Source organism: Dendrobates tinctorius, unplaced genomic scaffold (genome assembly GCF_039654945.1).
Source record: "Dendrobates tinctorius isolate UK_male_01 unplaced genomic scaffold, ASM3965494v1 ptg000003l, whole genome shotgun sequence".
In the NCBI taxonomy this organism is placed as follows: domain Eukaryota; kingdom Metazoa; phylum Chordata; class Amphibia; order Anura; family Dendrobatidae; genus Dendrobates; species Dendrobates tinctorius.
In genome coordinates this window covers 20,320,688-20,339,338 of record NW_027361671.1, presented here as the reverse complement: position 1 = coordinate 20,339,338, position 18,651 = coordinate 20,320,688, and the positions used below count along the sequence as shown (strand labels likewise).

The following is an 18,651-nucleotide window of genomic DNA, read 5'->3' as shown; positions in this document are numbered from 1 at the left end:
ACAAATTGGTGTGGAAGCAGTGGGATACAGAGCATTAATGATCTTGTTTGAGCAATCATTCCAATCACTAAAAACTGTGCAGAGTTTTGAAGACTGGACTCAGTGTTTAATTATACCTGGGACACTAGTGTACGTGTAGCAATTACAACACCCCTCCCCGCTCTCTTATTTTTCTGTCCTGTCTTTTGTTTGGCAATCATGGGTGCAGTTGGAGAGAGAGGCTACAAACTGCAGAAGAAGGTGGCTGCTACTGCCATCTGTGCAATGAGATCCATATCCACTGACAAAGATAGGCAGCAAATGAACGCTGAGCCGGTGCAACAGGACATGGAACAATTCTGTCACCCGAGCCCTGATGAAGGGGCGGAGAGCCAAGGACTGGATGGCGCTGCTGCAGAGGTTCCAACTAGGGATGCAAGCCACATCTGTAACCAGAGTAGCGTGGACCCCACTTGCAGTTGACCCTACTGCAACTTGACAAAGACGATCAAGAAGGACAATTGAAGCTGACTTGGCAATACCAAGAGCAAGAGGCTATGGAGCAAAGGGCCGAACGAGAGGCTGCGGAGCAGCGGCCTGAGTAAGAGGCTGACAGAGAGCACCAGCTGGCATTAGCCAAACTCCAGAAGGAGTAATGTATTCCACTCAACGGTGAGTCCAATAAATCAAACACCTTTAAACCTCATTTGGAGAATTTTCCTGTTATGGAAAAGAGACCTGGACACATTTTTAAGGGGATTTGAAAAGGCTTGCAGAGAGTACTGCTTACTGCTCGATATTTAATACCTGGGCTACGAGGCAAAGTGTGTGCTACTCTCCCTCGAGAACAAGATGGAAACTATGAGGCCATCAAATAGGCCCTGATAAGGAAACAACAGATGACCACTGAAGTGTACCACAAAAAAGTTTCAGACTTCCAACATGGACCGGAAGAACTTATTCCTTGGAAGACTCTGACTGTCACCAGGACTGGGGGCGTTCACAGACTATTGCCGATGGTCTGCGTTTTACAAGACTGGTGTGCCGGGAGAGGTTGGAGAGAAGTTGGGGTGTCCGAGAACCTCTCCACTAGGGATGGGCGAACCCGAACTGTAAAGTCCGAACACGAGTTTCCATTGGAAACCCGTGTTACAGTTTGGGTCCAGGGCCTGTAAAACCAAGCATAAAATTAATAATAAACATTATAATTATCAACATATATAGAGAGATGAATGGCACCCCCCAGTGTAACTCCTGTACCACTGTTCCCATTCCCCCGTTGAAAATTTTCCAATAAAGTTTAAAATCCAGCCTGGTGAGTGCCATTCGTCTCTCTATATATGTTGGCTTCAAAACTGTTTTTTCTCGGATGAGCACCCGAATGTTCCAGATGTAGAGACTGGCTGCTGTTTTTGCAAACAGATTATATGTCGGCATTGAAGGTGTCTTGGCGGTGCGGATTTCTTTTTTCTTTGGTCAATTGCATATACATTATAATTATACTTACTTGTTCAGCGACACGTCCTCCCGTCCCGCTGTATCCTGAGAGCATCTGCTTCTGGGGCCGCTCATTAACTTCCGGCGGTATTCACTGCACTTAGCAGTCTTCAGCTTTTTCCGGTGGTTTTCGTGCGGTGATGTCAGGCTCTGGCCATGAACTGGGGTGAAACCTGACGTCACCACATGAACACTGCCAGAAAAAGCAGAAAACTGGGGAGTGCAGTGACTACCGCCGGAAGTTAATGAGTGGCCCCGGAAGTAGATGCAGCCGGGAGACAGCGGAACGGGAGGACGCGTCGCTGGACAGGTAAGTATAATTATAATGTTTATTATCAATTTTATGCTTTCTTTTACAGCCCCCCCCGCCCCATTCCATATCTGTAAAGTCCAAGTTTGGGGTTCGGACACAAGTTCGTATCATCTCCGGCCCTGAGCTCAAACTTTACAAAAAAACTCGAGCGAACCCGCTGATCCTGATCATCGGGGAGTTCGCCCATCACTACTCTCCACAAATGTTTTATTGGGGATCAATCTGGGATGATTGGTCGCTCAATAAGTCACTGACAACCCTGTCCCGGATTCAGATGTTGATAATAATGATGTCAATATTATGCATGATGATGATGTGTTTCATTGTATAGGAAAACTCAGCCATGTCACACTGCCGGGTGCTGCTGCTGAAAATCTCCTACTCCTAAAAGGAGTAAGAATCCATGTTGAGCGTGATGGGGACAGGCACAAGGACCATGAGTAAGGTGGTCACGTGCAGCTGACCAGTGTCACAACTGACAGTGACATGGCCGGTGGTAGCTTCCCCATGATTAGCCGTGCTCCTGAGGTACTAGGAGAGGATAGAAAAGTGGTGCCCATAGCCTGTCAAGATGAGGGGAAGGTGTTATCCCTTGGAGAGACAGCATGCATAGCCGCATTCATCCGCAGTAATGAAACGCATTAAAAAAAGACAGCTTTTGAATATATAGGTGTAGAGTAACCGTACAGGCTTGGACTTGTCCACAGGAAAATCCTCCGGTGGGCCCCTATGCAAGATTGGGTCATCACCCTCTTATATGAGCACTGCTCTTATATGATCAGTACTTGGCACTACATACTTGAATCACTATGTACAGATAAAGGCGGTGTCTTACTCCTTTAACAATCTACTCAGTTCATTGTTAGATAAATTTGTGATTCGGGATAATGTACTGTAATTTTGTATGTAGCTGCAAAGTGGGGTTGTGGAGTTGGTTACTGGTGAACCCATGGCACCCCACTCCGACACTGTAACTGTATATTTGAATTTGTATCTAAGCAGCAGGAACACGAGGATAGGAACAGGGGTAACCACTACATTCCTCTTTACTCATCTGTACTGGTTTAGTTCTTAGTTCTTTCTCCTATGGCTGGTTTCCTTTGTGCAATTCTGTATTAGGATACATACAGCGCTAACCAGTCAAAACCTTTGACATAATCTCCCAATGACTTTTAAGGCCGAATCAAACAGCAATGTGCTGTTTGAGGATTCAATAAGCAAAGCATTCTGCTGCCACATGTCCTACAGAAGTGTGCCTCATTATCTATTCTGTCAGCTATCTAATCATCTCTTCTAAAAGTTCCACCCTGCTATTTAGCTATCTGCACATTATGTCCTAACTCAGACCTGTGAATTTTGATGTTTTTGTACTCTCAACTTTGCAGGTATCTAATAAAGAACTCATCTCTGCTGATACTAGTACAACTCTGCCACAGCAGGTGCCTGATAAAGAACTCTAAGGCTGTGTGCCCACGTAAACGTTTTTTTTTTGCATTTTTGAAGCATTTGGCCCGGTCAAAACGCTTCAAAAACGCATACAAGAAGCATCCCATTCATTTTAAATGAATTCCTCACTTTTTGTGCACATTGATGCATTTTTTTTCCGCGAAAAAAAAAGCTTTGCGGTAAAAAACACAGCATGCTCATTAATTTTCCTGAAAAGTCTGCGTTTTTAACTATATTCTATGAGTTAGAAGACGTGCGGAAAAAAACACATCAAAAACGCGCGTTTTCTGGGAAGGAGTCCGGTTTTGAAGCAGAAATTTTCTGCATACATGGGCACATAGCCTAAAGGGCCTGTCACACTAAGAGATATCGCTAGCAATATCGCTATAACTTGTGACGTTATAACGATATTGCTAGCAATATCGCTATGTGTGATACTTACCTAAAACCCGCTCCCCCGCTGGTTATCGCTGATCGTGCGAGAACGTTCAGGACCACTTCTCGTTGTCAGCTTCCTGCGGTGCTTCCTGCTGTGACGACGAGCGACGCGTGGAGCCGGGCGGGAGGACGCAGGATCGCCTCGTCTGACAGGTAAGTAGCGACCCTCATCCCCAGCGATGTCACTAGTGAGATCTTCCTGTGTGGCAGCTCACTAGCGACCACTTAGCGATGTACCAGCGATCCTGACCGCGTCATATCGCTGGTCGGGATCGCTGGTACATCGCTAAGTGTGACAGTACCTTAATTCTGTGCCTTTTACACTTACAACTCTGCTACTGCATGTAATCTTCTCTGCAAGCATTAAGTTTGCCTATTGTCACTGCTGTACTTCGGTTAACCACTTGTTTGCTGATTGTATAAGTCTTAGCTATTAACCATTTGTCTGCTGCAAGTCACAAATTGATTGTACATCTAATGTTTCTGTGAATATCCGCACACCTAACTCAGTTTCTTCTGATTTCTCCTGTTTTGTAGGTTTGACTGTCATACTGCCAGTGGCATACCACTAATTCTGGCAGAGCATGCGGCCACTAGGGGGGCCATATGTCAAGGCAGACCTGGTGTCAGCACTGGGCCTCTACCACCTGGCATAACACTTTCAACTACATCTGCATCCTGGATGGAGGGCTCTATGGGGGACATTTTATTGGGTGGAGAGCTGTGTAGGGGTCCTTCATACTGTGTGAGGGGGACTGTGGGGGCCATTATACTGTATTGTGGTTACTGTGGGGGAAACATACTGTGTTGGAGTAACTGTGGGTGTGTCATACTTTGTGGAGGGAGTACTATAGGGTAATCATACTGTATGTTGGGGTATCATACTTTGGGGGACATATTTCCTGGCATCATACTTTATGGGGGCTATGAGAGCTGTATATTGGTGTGTGGAAACGCTAGAGACTTTAATAGGAGCAAAACTACTTTGCAAGTTCTAAAAAACAGTGAACTATGCTCTTGTGGGACCACGCCGAATATATATTTTTTTAGGTGGTGGGCTCAATTAGGACTTCTGCTATGAGGCCCCATGAGTTCTATGTACACCTCTGCATACATTTTATGTTGCTGTCCTCTATAATCTACATTTCGACCAGGAAAATCCTGCTTCGCTGGGCCATCACTTCCTGACCATGTTTTTCATCCAGACTTACAGCTTACCGAATCCACCTCACCAGTTGAGCTATAACATCTCTTCTGTGAGATTTGGCTACTGCTGGGTCTCTACAGTATGTATTACGAAACCTAAATTAACCCTTTAAGAAAGGGATACACATTTGTGAGTGAAACAGGTAAATCGAATCTTGCATTTTACTCCATGGACCAGCAACTTGACAAAGACACGAAAAAAAACAAACTAAGTGTATGTTCCCATGGTCAGTAAATGCTGTGGGTTGTACATCCGCAGCGTCAAACCCGCAGCGGCCAGATGTTATAGTGTAGTGGATGGGCTCACCTGCAGAGACGCACATGCGGCACGTCTTTCCAGACCGCAGCATGTCTATTTATCTTTCAGAGATGCGAGTCTCCACAAGATAAATATCACCACTGCAATGTATAGGACGCGGTGAATCTGCACGGTTCAATGAACACATGAGGAATCACCTGCGCTCAAAAGCCGGCAGCACTTTGGACGGAGCAAACATGTGCTGAGTTCAAAGCGCTGCCAGTTACTGATTTTTACACAATTAACTGATTTCAAGTGAGTTTTGCAGAGTTAGCATATCACATATGAATACGAGTTATCAGGGTAAACTCCGAGTGACTCGCTAATGACAATCTCGTGTGACTGGCTTACATCACTGTATACAGAAAAGACAGTTTGCGCAAATATAATGTTCTTAGAAGGGGAATTTATTTCTCTGCTATTTAGCAGCTGCACTACTGGTTTGACGACACAGATATAAGCACGTTTTATTCCTTTTTGGAAAGACAGAAAGACATAAAATTATAATACTGTAAAAAAAACTATAATAACTTCTGTTAGCGAAAAAAGACTAGCACAAAGCGTTCAGTGCGCGGTCACTTCAGAAGCGTCACACATCGGCTTCCCGCTGTATTATTACAAATTCATTGAAAAATCCTGGCTAATTGTTAATGTCCGGGTGATGCATTGTGTCATGCACCTGGAAATAACTCTACATAAGACATGCTTATTTTACTGCTTAAGTTCTCCAATACTGTACTCTGATCCTTTTAGAAAGGTGATGGTGGATCCACGCTCAGAGGATGTACTGTGTGTTTTTAAGGATAGCTGTGGGTAAAAACGGGCATATCGGGAGTGGCACAAGAACACAAAATTATGATTCCTATTATACCTTTATTATTCATTTCGTGTCTTTAAGTTTTATTCATCCCATCCACTCCATCATTGAGTTTTCCCTTTATATGGGCCTGGTTACAGGTCTAATATTTGGACTTTATTGTATACTAGCTGAAGAACCCGGAGCTGCCCGGGCATAGTAACAAACTACGGTTAGTTATAACAAATTATAATGATTATATATATATATAAAGCTGAGTGTACAGCCCCGCCGACTCCGCATAGCCACATTCACTATAATATCCCACATCAGCCCATCAGCCAGAGCTACTGGACTACTACCCCTAATATCCCAAATCGTCCTGTCAGCCAGAGCCACCGAACTACTAATATCCCACATCATCCCATCACAGCCACCAGACTACTACCACTAATGTCCCACATCATCCCGTCAGAGCCACTGGACTACTACCCCTAATATCCCACATCATTCCATCAGAGCCACCGGACTACTACCCCTAATATCCCACATCATCCCGTCAGCCAGAGCTACCGGACTACTACCCCTAATATCCCACATCATCCCGTCAGCCAGAGCTACCGGACTACTACCCCTAATATCCCACATCATTCCATCAGAGCCACCGGACTACTACCCCTAAAATCCCACATCATCCCGTCAGCCAGAGCCTCCGGACTACTACCCCTAATATCCCACATCATCCTGTCAGCCAGAGCCATCGGACTACTACCCCTAATATCCCACATCATCCCGTCAGCCTGGGGTCAGAACCAGAGCGCTGAGTGGAACGCCCCTAACTTCCATACTGGGGATCCCTTTAAGAGAGAGGCCTGACGTCAGAACCAGAGCACTGAGTGGATTTGCCCTGACTTCCATACCAATGATCCCTTTAATAGAAGCCTGGGGTGAGAATCAGAGTGCTGAGGGATTTACCCTAACTTCCATACCGGAGATCCCTTTAAGAGAGGCCTGGGGTCAGTATCAAAGCGCAGAGTGGATTTTCCCTCACTTTCATAACGGGGATCCCTGTAAGAGGGGCCTGGGGTCAGAATCAGAGTGCAGAGTGGATTTGCCTTCACTTCCATACCAATGATCCCTTTAAGAGGCCCTGGGGTCAGAACCACAGCGCTGAGTGGAATGGTCCTAACTTCCATACCGGGGATCCCTTTAAGAGAGGCCTTGGGCCAAACCAAAGCGCTGGATGGATTTGCCCTGACTTCCATACCAATGATCCCTTTAACAGAAGCCTGGGGTCAGAGCACTGAGGGATTTGTCCTAACTTCCATACCGGAGAGGGAAGGGAAGATGTGCCTATGGGATGGAGAATGTGTGATGGGTATATGGGCATGGGAGGGGGGATTCATTTCTGTCATGTGCTCCCTGCTGCTTTCTAGGGGGCAGACAATGGCTGGGAGCTTATGTTCCCAGGAATGCTAGATTTCTCCCACCCGGTCAGTGTCTGCTGAGGTGTTGTCGTGGAGTGGGAAAACTATTGCTCATAGCAATCAATCACAGCCCAGCTTCTTTTAAACAGCTCTGGTGAAATGAAAGATGCTTCGTGATTAGTTGGTGATACTCTCACACACATTCAATTTTATATATATAGATGGTATGTACTGTGTGGAGTATGTTTTTTTTACTTTACACCATTGTATGAAATTGCATAGACTACTATTTCATGCCATTTTTTTCCAACATACTGTATATGGGCCAAAGGTTTTCAGAACACCGTTTTCCTCCTTTGGGCTAATTTACTTCTATGGACCCTTTTCGTGCATAAATCAGCAGCTTTCTTGACGTACGCACCAAAACATGCATCACAAGTGTGATATGTACACAGCCTTACTTAAATCGTCCCTATCAACATCCAGTCAGGAAAACCCCACACTTCTACATTTCTCTGCTACTCTCTTCTCTGGCACTTCTCAAGCATCTGTGAAAGGGAATCTATCAGCAGGATTTATCCCCCAAAACTATTTATATGTACAAATTTACGTGGACAGTCTGTTTTATTACTGAGAAATCAGCACTTAAAAGGATATGCAAATAACTGTGTTAGATCTGTAGCCTCTGTCACTCCAGCTCTACCACCCGCCCAGTCCAGCCTCCTGCTCTACTGACAGCTCCTTTGCCTGAAGTTACACAACAAGCTATGAGTCATGTAGGAGGAGGCGGCGCTGGGCTAATAGAGCTGAAGTGACAGAGGCTTCAGATCTACAATAGTGATTCAGCCTCTTTTGCATAGCAATTTGCTAATTTCACAGTAATGGAGGAAAAGACTGGCCAAGTGATCAGTTTCAAGCTAACCATACACATCGCTTGCGGCTATGCCTCGTGACCCTTCCATACACACAGTGGCATGTAAAAGTTTGGGCACCCCTGGTTAAAATTGCAGTTATTGTGAACAGCAAATCAAGTTGAAGATGAAATGATCTCTAAAAGGCCTAAAGTTAAAGAGGACGCATATCCTTTGTATTTTAGGCAAAAATATACCTGTATATACTTGAGTATAAGCCAACCCGAGTATAAGCCGAGGCCCCTAATTTTGCCACAAAAAACTGGGAAAACTTATTGACTCGAGTATAAGCCTAGGGTGGGAAATGCATCAACTACTGGTAAATTTCAAAAATAAAAATGGACACCAATAAAAGTAAAATTAATTGAGACATCAGTAGGGTAAATGTTGTTGAATATCCATATTGAATCAGGAGCCCCATATAATGCTTTATACAATTCATGATGGGCCTCATAAGATGCTCCATACAAAATATGCCCCATATAATGCGCTATAAAGTTGATAATGGCCCGATAAGATGCTCCATACAAAAAATATGCCCCATGTAATGCTGTACAAAGGTTAATAATGGCCCATAAGATGCTCCATAGAATAATATGCCCCATATGCTGCTCCATAAAGGTTGATGGCCCCATAAGATGCTCCATAGATATATATATGCCCCATATGCTGCTCCATAATGGTTGATGGCCCCATAATGGGGCCAGGTGCCGGTGCCCCGTCACCTGCGATATTCACCTGTCCCCGTTCCACAGCCACGCGCTGCTGTGTCTTCTGGGTCTCTGCAGTAACTGTTCAGGCACAGGGCCTGCACTAACCACATCATCGCGCCCACTGACCTGAATGTCACAGCCAAAGGATGCGGAAGACAAAGTGGCGCGCGGCGGTGGAACGGGGACAGGTGAATATCGCATGGCTTCCCCGTCCTCCCGATCATACTCACCCCCTCCTGGTGCGGTCTCAGCACTTCTTGCTTCTCCGATGGTCTCCGGCGCCGGCAGCTCCTTCTAGTGTTCAGCAGTCACGTGGTACCACTCATTAAAGTAATGAATACGTGCTCCAAGCCTATGGGAGTGGAGTGGCGTGCAATTCATTACTGTAATGAGAGGTACCACGTGACTGCTGAACACAGGAAGAGCTGCGGCAGCGGAGACCATCTGAGAAGCAGAGGAGTGCAGAGACCGTGCCAGGAGGGGGTGAGTATGATGTGACAGCTGTCGGCTCCTGCGCTCCCCCTCCTCCCCCCTGGGACAATGAGTATAAGCCGAGAGGGGCACTTTCAGCCTAAAAAATGGGTTGAAAATCTCGGCTTATACTCGAGTATATATGGTATATAGTCATTTTTTATTTTAAAAATTACAAAAAGGAAAATGGGTCAATGCAAAAGTTTGGGCACCCTTGGAGATTTGTGTGCTCAGATAACTTTGACCAAGGTTTCAGACCTTAATTAGCCTGTTAGGGTGATGAATTTCATGGAAAGGCCAGGTGATGCAAATTTCCCAGTTTTATAAAAACCCAGTCACCTCTAACCTTGTGCCAAAAAACAGCAGCCATGGGTTCTTCTAAACTGCTGCCTAGCACTCTGAAAATGAAAATGGTGCAGGACCACAATGCAGGAGAAGGTTACAAGAAGATCGAAAAGTATTTTTAAGCTGCCCTTTCTTCAGTTTGAAATGTAGGTACCGTATATACTTGTGTATAAGCCAAGATTTTCAGCCCATTTTTTTGGGCTGAAATTCTCCCTCTCGGGGACACGAGTCATATACCTGGGGGTCAGCGGTGGGAGGGGGGGCGGGGGTGTCACAGATCATACTCACCCGTTCTGGCACTCTCTGCAGCCCCCTCACTTCTCCACTGTCTCCCTTCCTGCCTTCAGCGGTCACGTGGTACCACTCATTAAACTCATGAATATGCGCTTATTCATGAGTGGCAATGAGCGGTATCACGTGACCACTGAAGGCAGGAAGGGAGACAGTGGAGAAGTGAGGCTGCAGAGACGTTCCAGGACGGGTGAGTATAGCGATATTCACCTGTCCTCGTCCCCACGCTGCTCACCGCCGTCTGCTGCTTCCTGTGTCCGTAATGTTTAGCCAGCAGGGGGCGCGGTGACATGTTAGTGCGCGCCGCACCCTCTGCTGGCTGAACAGTCACTGACAGAGGATGCGCAGACAGTGGTGAGCAGCGATGGACAGGTGAATATCACAGGTGCCAGGTCCTGAGAGGTGAGTATGGCATTTTTTTTCTTTTTGCAGCAGCAGCATATGGGGGCATAATATATGGAGCAGCATATGGGGGCATATCCTATGGGGCAGCATATGGGGGCATAATATATGGAGCAGCATATGGGGGCATATCCTATGGGGCAGCATATGGGGGCATATCCTATGGGGCAGCATATGGGGGCATAGTCTATGGAACAGCATATGGGGGCATAGTCTATGGAACAGCATATGGGGGCATATTCTATGGAGCAGCATATGGGGGCATAGTCTATGGAACAGCATATGGGGGCATAGTCTATGGAACAGCATATGGGGGCATATTCTATGGAGCAGCATATGGGGGCATAATCTATGGAGCAGCATATGGGGGCATAATTTATGGAGCAGCATATGGGGGCATATTCTATGGGACAGCATATGGGGGCATGTTCTATGGGACAGCATATGGGGGCATATTCTATGGAGCAGCATTTGGGGGCATATTCTATGGGGCAGCATAAGGGGGCATAGTCTATGGGGCAGCATATGGGGGCATAGTCTATGGGGCAGCATATGGGGGCATATTCTATGGAGCGACATATGGGGGCATATTCTATGGGGCAGCATATGGGGGCATATTCTATGGGGCAGCATATGGGGGCATATTCTATGGAGCATTTTATGGGGGCATAATCTATGGAGCATCTTATGGGGGCATAATCTATGGGGCATCTTATGGGGACATAACCTTTATGGAGCATTATATGGGGCATATTATTCTATGGAGCATCTAAGGCTACTTTCACACTTGCGTTTTTGCTGCGCATTTTTTGCACACACAAACGCATGAAAAAAACGCATCATGCGTTTGTGTGCGTTTTTTGTGGGTTTTGGTGCATTTTTTTTTAAAAAAAGCATGCTTTTTTTGCGCACACGTGCGCATTACAATGCGCACGTATGTGCACCCATAGACTTTAATGGATGTTTTGCTGTAAAAAAACGCATTGGGGGCAAGTCGGACGCACAAAAAATGCAACAGGATGCATTTTGTGCGCCCGAGCGCACACTGCAAAATAAGTGTGAAACCAGCCTTATGGGGCCATTATTAACCTTTGTGCAGCATTATATTGGGTGTATTTTGTATGGAGCATTATATGGGGCTCCTGATTCAATATGGATATTCAAAAACATTTAACCTACTGATGTCTCAATTAATTTTACTTTTATTGGCATCTATTTTTATTTTTGAAATTTACCAGTAGCTGCTGCATTTTCCACCCTAGGCTTATACTCGAGTCAATAAGTTTTCTCAGCTTTTTGTGTCGAAATTAGGGGGGGTCGGCTTATACACGGGTCGGCTTATACACAAGTATATATGGTAATTAAGAAATGGCAGTTAAATGTATTTTCAACAGGGAGAGAGGAAAAATCTGCTGCCTCAGGCATCAGTGTATCTCTCTTGAAAACAAGTTATTTTAACTGTCCAATTCTTCTCAAGAAAGCATGGACGACCACATAATTATTATCTGATGGTCGCTAGGACTAATGAAATCGGGACTTCAGACAACTTTCTTCTAATGTGCTTAGGGGCCTTTACTCAGGATCCTTGCCACCATAACAGATAAATATAAGAGAGCTGATAGTATTGGTCCTATGACCTGGTTTCTTAGTGAAGTGCATTTGTTCCACACATAAAATTCACCAAAATGTAATTTTCAATTATGTCATAGATACAAGTCGTAAGATGTGCAGAGTATGTGGGCTTAGACCTGCACCAATTTCCAAAGCTTTAAACCACACACACACATTCAGCACTGCTCAGAGATTTTCTCTGCCGGAGATTGCAAAAAAATCATGCTAAAAGAAAAGCCATCCAAATCTAAGGAGCGTCAACTATTCCAGTAAGTCAAATATCAAGAACTGCCAAAGGGGTTTGGAACAATAGTCTTTTCATTCTGCAAACTACTTTGGTCTGAGCGTGTGGATTCCTTCCATGTGACCTTGTGAGATTGATCCTCACTCCCATTGTAGCTGTCTGTCACTTAGACATGTATGGTTATGCTTGTTTTGTTCCTTGCTATAGTTTGATAATTACAGTTATGTACAGAGCACTGGAATTCAGGGTGCAATAAAATAATAATAATTTATTAAGATTAAATATATATACATTTTTTCTTATTCAGCTTAGCATCATCTGTATCAAGTTTCTAAAACTCCATCATTTTAATATAATAAAAAAAAGTTTTATAAGCCCATATAGGTTATTCTTCACTAATAGGGATGAGCGGACCCATGGAAGTTCAGGTTCATCAGGTTCAGCAGAACTTTAGCCCAAACTTCGGTTTGGATACCAAGACTTGACCTCGGACCAGAACTCCATATAAGTCAATGGGGACCTGAACTTTGGTGCTGTAAAACGGTCGTGGTAAGGGCTAGAGGACTGGGGAAAAAAAAATGCCAATGACAACTGCCCTGCAAACAAATGTGGATAGGGAGATCACTTAAAATAACAGAATAAAAAAATCTAAAAAATAGTCTTGATCCAGGAAGTGCAGGTCCAAGTGGAGGAGTGGAGCAATGCCTTGCGTGTGCATTTTACTGTACTTGTTAATAAATAAATAAATGAAAAAAAAAAACAACAACGTTGGCTCCCCCCATATTTTTAATAACCAAACAAGGGAAAGCGACAATTGCAAGTTGGCCTTATTATGCTTGGAAGGGGCCGATATCCATGAACCTTTCCAACTTATTAATATCAGCCCCCAGATAACAGCTTTGACTTTGCTGGTTACCAAAAATGGAGGGACCACCAAAAAAATTACGTGGGGTCACCCCTATTTTTAATAACCAGCAAAGACTAAGCAGACTGCTGGGGGCTGATATTAATAGGCTGGGAAGGTCCATGGATATTGTCCCTTTCCCAGCATAATAAGACCTGTTCACAGCTGCCTCCTTTCCATTGGCTGGTTATTAAAAACACGGGGGACCCCACATTGTTTTTTTTTATTATTTATTTCTTATACACCGTCCCTCACTCACTCTATGCTAGGCAGAGCACATTGGCAGCGTCACCCGTGATACTGCGGTTATACAGGCTGGGTCACGGGGGACGCCGGCCAATCACAGCCACTTGCAGATTTTTCCCATAGGATTTGATGAAATTATAAAATCCACATAAAAAAAGCGCTCAATACATTTTTATAGCACTTCTGTAGTGGAAACGCAGTAAAAAGTCACATGATCCACACATGACAGTAATAAGAACGTTTTAGTGAAGCAAACAGGAAGTTTCCAAAACTGTAGTTTTATTGAAAACTTGACATACCAAAAGGAGACAAAAAGCACAGGGGGAAAAAAAGGGAAAACCCATTTAAAAAGCACACTTTAACCTAGACTGCCAGCTGCACTTACAGGAAGGTTCACATGCTGACAACATAAGCTGCGCATCATTCTTCTTTCCAAGATGTTTGCTGTCAAAAATAAAGCAGGGTCTAATTTAGTCTGAGGAGTTTCACTCACCTGAATAAGCATCCAGACAAATTGACAGAGGTAGAAATAATGTGTGATAGATGCTAAACCTGCACAGCTTTCATTGGAGAGTTCAGGGCTAATGTAAGCCGAGGCCAGAAATGAGATCTGCAACAGAACACAAGGTCCCATTAGAAAGATGTTACCGGGTAAGAGTTCATCAACAATGCAACTACACTGAACAGGACGCTGACTTCATTACTGGCAAACTGGAAATAATGAGCAACTTTCACTGTTAGGCTGGAGTCACACTGGCGAATAAAACGGACGAATGCAATGCGAGAAAAAAATCGCATTGCATTCGAACCCATGTTATTCTATGGGGCAGTTCCCATCATGCGATTTTTTATCGCATCCGATCCTCTGACCGAGACAATCGCAGCATGCTGCGATTGTCACCGATTTTCGGATCGGATTCGACAATGCATGTCTATGGGGGCGAGAAAAAATGGGACTAAAAACGGACCCGATGTGTGAGTTGCGATAAAAATCGCACCAAAAGCCGGCAATTTTTTTTCCTAAATACAGTAAAATCACAGTGTCCAGTTAAATAAAGCAACGAATTAATAGATTTAGACACATTAAATAAATATATATATGTATATATATTTTATACATGTTATAGAGACACATTAATATATATATTTCTAGTTCATACAGTTCTTAATTGCAGAATAGCTGCTGACACATTTGCCGGCTTTTGTATAACATTCTGCTGCCCGACATGAAATGACACATGGATTACATATAGTGTTGAGCATTCCGATACCGCAAGTATCGGGTATCGGCCGATACTTGCTGTATCGGAATTCCGATACCGACTTCCGATATTTTTTCAATATCGGAAGTCGGCATCGGAATCGGAAGTTCAAAGTTGATTGACAGCCTGACGTCATCATGATGCGCGGTGTGTGCGCATCATGATGCGCCGTCATTTCGGGCCTTCCGGGGGTCTCTGCCGGCCTGCCGGGGGGCTGTGCCGGCCTGCCGGGGGGCTGTGGGGACTGCCCGGGGTCTGTACCGGCCTGCCGGGGGGCTGTGCCGGCCTGCCGGTGGTCTGTGCACCCTGTGGGGGTCTGTACCGGCCTGCCGGGGGGCTGTGCCGGCCTGCCGGGGGGCTGTGCTGATGTCCGGGGGTCTGTGCAAGCATCGTCCGATGGGACTACAAGTCCCATCTGGCGATGCCTGCTACCATGACAGTGATTGACACATTAGCCAATGATGGGACAGTAGTAGACCCATCATCCGGCTAATGTGTTAAATGTTAAAAAAAAAAAAAAAATACTACATACATACTACATGCATGCTACATACATACTACATGCTACATACATACTACATACATACTACATACATACTACATACATAACACATATATACTACATACATACTACATACATACTACATATATACTACATGCATGCTACATACATACTACATGCTACATACATACTACATGCATGCTACATACATACTACATGCTACATACATACTACATATATACTACATGCATGCTACATACATACTACATGCTACATACATACTACATATATACTACATGCATGCTACATACATACTACATGCTACATACATACTACATGCATGCTACATACATACTACATGCTACATACATACTACATGCTACATACATACTACATGCTACATACATACTACATATATACTACATACATACTACATATATACTACATACATACTACATATATACTACATGCATGCTACATACATACTACATGCTACATACATACTACATGCTACATACATACTACATGCTACATACATACTACATATATACTACATACATACTACATACATACTACATACACACTACATACACACTACATACATACTACATATATACTACATGCATGCTACATACATACTACATATATACTACATATATACTACATGCATGCTACATACATACTACATGCTACATACATACTACATATATACTACATACATACATACTACATACATACTACATGCATGCTACATACATACTACATGCTACATACATACTACATGCATGCTACATACATACTACATGCTACATACATACTACATATATACTACATACATACTACATACATACTACATGCATGCTACATACTACATATATACTACATGCATGCTACATACATACTACATGCTACATACATACTACATATATACTACATGCATGCTACATACATACTGCATGCTACATGCATGCTACATACATACTACATACATGCTACATACATACCACATATATACTACATACATACTACATACAATACATTCATACAATACATACATAGACATACAGTACATATAACAGAGTAACATACTTACCAATACTTGTCACATTGTTCCCCGAAGCCATTGTCTTTTACGGAATAAATATTAACATAACAAACCACAAAAATACTCACCCACGATCCGAAGCAGTCCACGAGTGTGTCCCACGACGATCTTGGGTAGAGAACTGCAGCATCAGCTGTTGCTGCCATTCTCTACGGGCTGCAGGAATCCAATGACGGAAGGTAGGTATCCTTCCGCACTGTATTCCTCCGCCACTTAAAAAAAAAAAAAGTCCCTAGTCTCACTTTATGCCATTGCTGCGTGGGAATTTCCCACACAGCAATGGCATAAAGTGAGACTAGGGACTTTTTTTTTTTCTTAAGTGGCGGAGGAATACAGTGCGGAAGGATACCTACCTTCCGTCATTGGATTCCTGCAGCCCGTAGAGAACGGCAGCAACAGCTGATGCTGCAGTTCTCTACCCAAGATCGTCGTGGGACACACTCGTGGACTGCTTCGGATCGTGGGTGAGTATTTTTGTGGTTTGTTATGTTAATATTTATTCCGTAAAAGACAATGGCTTCGGGGAACAATGTGACAAGTATTGGTAAGTATGTTACTCTGTTATATGTACTGTATGTCTATGTATGTATTGTATGAATGTATTGTATGTAGTATGTATGTAGTATATATGTGGTATGTATGTAGCATGTAGTATGTATGTAGTATGTATGTAGCATGCATGTAGCATGCAGTATGTATGTAGCATGCATGTAGTATATATGTAGTATGTATGTAGCATGTAGTATGTATGTAGCATGCATGTAGTAAATATGTAGTATGTATGTAGCATGTAGTATGTATGTAGCATGCATGTAGTATGTATGTAGTATGTATGTAGTATATATGTAGTATGTATGTAGCATGTAGTATGTATGTAGCATGCATGTAGTATATATGTAGTATGTATGTAGCATGTAGTATGTATGTAGCATATATGTAGTATGTATGTAGTATGTATGTAGCATGCATGTAGTATATATGTAGTATGTATGTAGCATATATGTAGTATGTATGTAGCATGTAGTATATATGTAGTATGCATGTTGCATGCATGTAGTATATATGTAGTATGTATGTTGCATGTAGTATGTATGTAGTATGTATGTTGCATGTAGTATATATGTAGTATGAATGTAGCATGTATGTAGTATGTAGTATGAATGTAGCATGTATGTAGTATGCATGTTGTATGTATGTAGCATGTAATTTTTTTTATTTATTTTTTTTTACATTCAACACATTAGCCGGATGATGGGACTACTACTGTCCCATCATTGGCTAATGTGTCAATCACTGTCATGGTAGCAGGCATCTCCCGATGGGACTTGTAGTCCCATCGGACGATGCCTGCACAGACCCCCGAAGCCTGCACAGCCCCCCGGCAGGCCGGCACAGCCCCCCGGAGCCTGCACAGCCCCCCGGCAGGCCGGCACAGCCCCCCGGCAGGCCGGCACAGCCCACCGGAGCCTGCACAGCCCCCCTGGCAGGCCGGCACAGCCCCCCGGCAGGCCGGCACAGCCCCCCGGCAGGCCGGCACAGACCACCGGAGCCTGCACAGACCCCCTGGCAGGCCGGCACAGCCCCCCGAAAGGCCCGTACAGACCCCAGAGAGGCTGTACAAGGGAAAAACAGGATTTTTCTTATTCCGATACCGGAAGTCCCATAGACTTGAATGGGACTTCCGGTATCGGAATCGGCGATACCGATACTTTTTTTTTAAGATCGGCCGATCCATTCCGATCCGATACTTTGAAGTATCGGACGGTATCGCTCAACTCTAATTACATATAGTTAACAATTTCATTTCATGTTTTTTTTTTATGTCTATCACTATTAATTATATGAGGGCTTGTGGGTTAAATTTTGGGCTTGTAGGGGTTCATTTAAGGGGTTAATTCGTTGTATTAAATTACGGGGACTCCCTGCAGCCTCAGTGACGTCAGCGGGAATCTCCGCAATTTAATACAACGAATTAACCCCTTAAATGAACCCCTACAAGCCCAAAATTTAACCCAAAAGCCCTCATATAATTAATAGTGATAGACATAAAAAAAAAACATGAAATGAAATTGTTAACTATATGTAATCCATGTGTCATTTCATGTCGGGCAGGAGAATGTTATACAAAAGCCGGCAAATGTGTCAGCAGCTATTCTGCAATTAAGAACTGTATGAACTAGAAATATATATATTAATGTGTCTCTATAACATGTATAAAATATATATATATATATATATATATAT

At 43.7% G+C, this 18,651-nt stretch overlaps 1 protein-coding gene across 1 annotated transcript in view; it reads right to left on the bottom strand.

The window, feature by feature from the left end:
- ADGRV1 (adhesion G protein-coupled receptor V1) overlaps positions 1–18,651 on the bottom strand; it is a 732,030-nt gene that overhangs the window by 85,087 nt on the left and 628,292 nt on the right. The window contains exon 85 of the mRNA XM_073580638.1: positions 14,032–14,148. Within this exon, the coding sequence (XP_073436739.1) occupies positions 14,032–14,148 (117 nt within the window). The remainder of the gene's footprint in view (positions 1–14,031; positions 14,149–18,651) is intronic.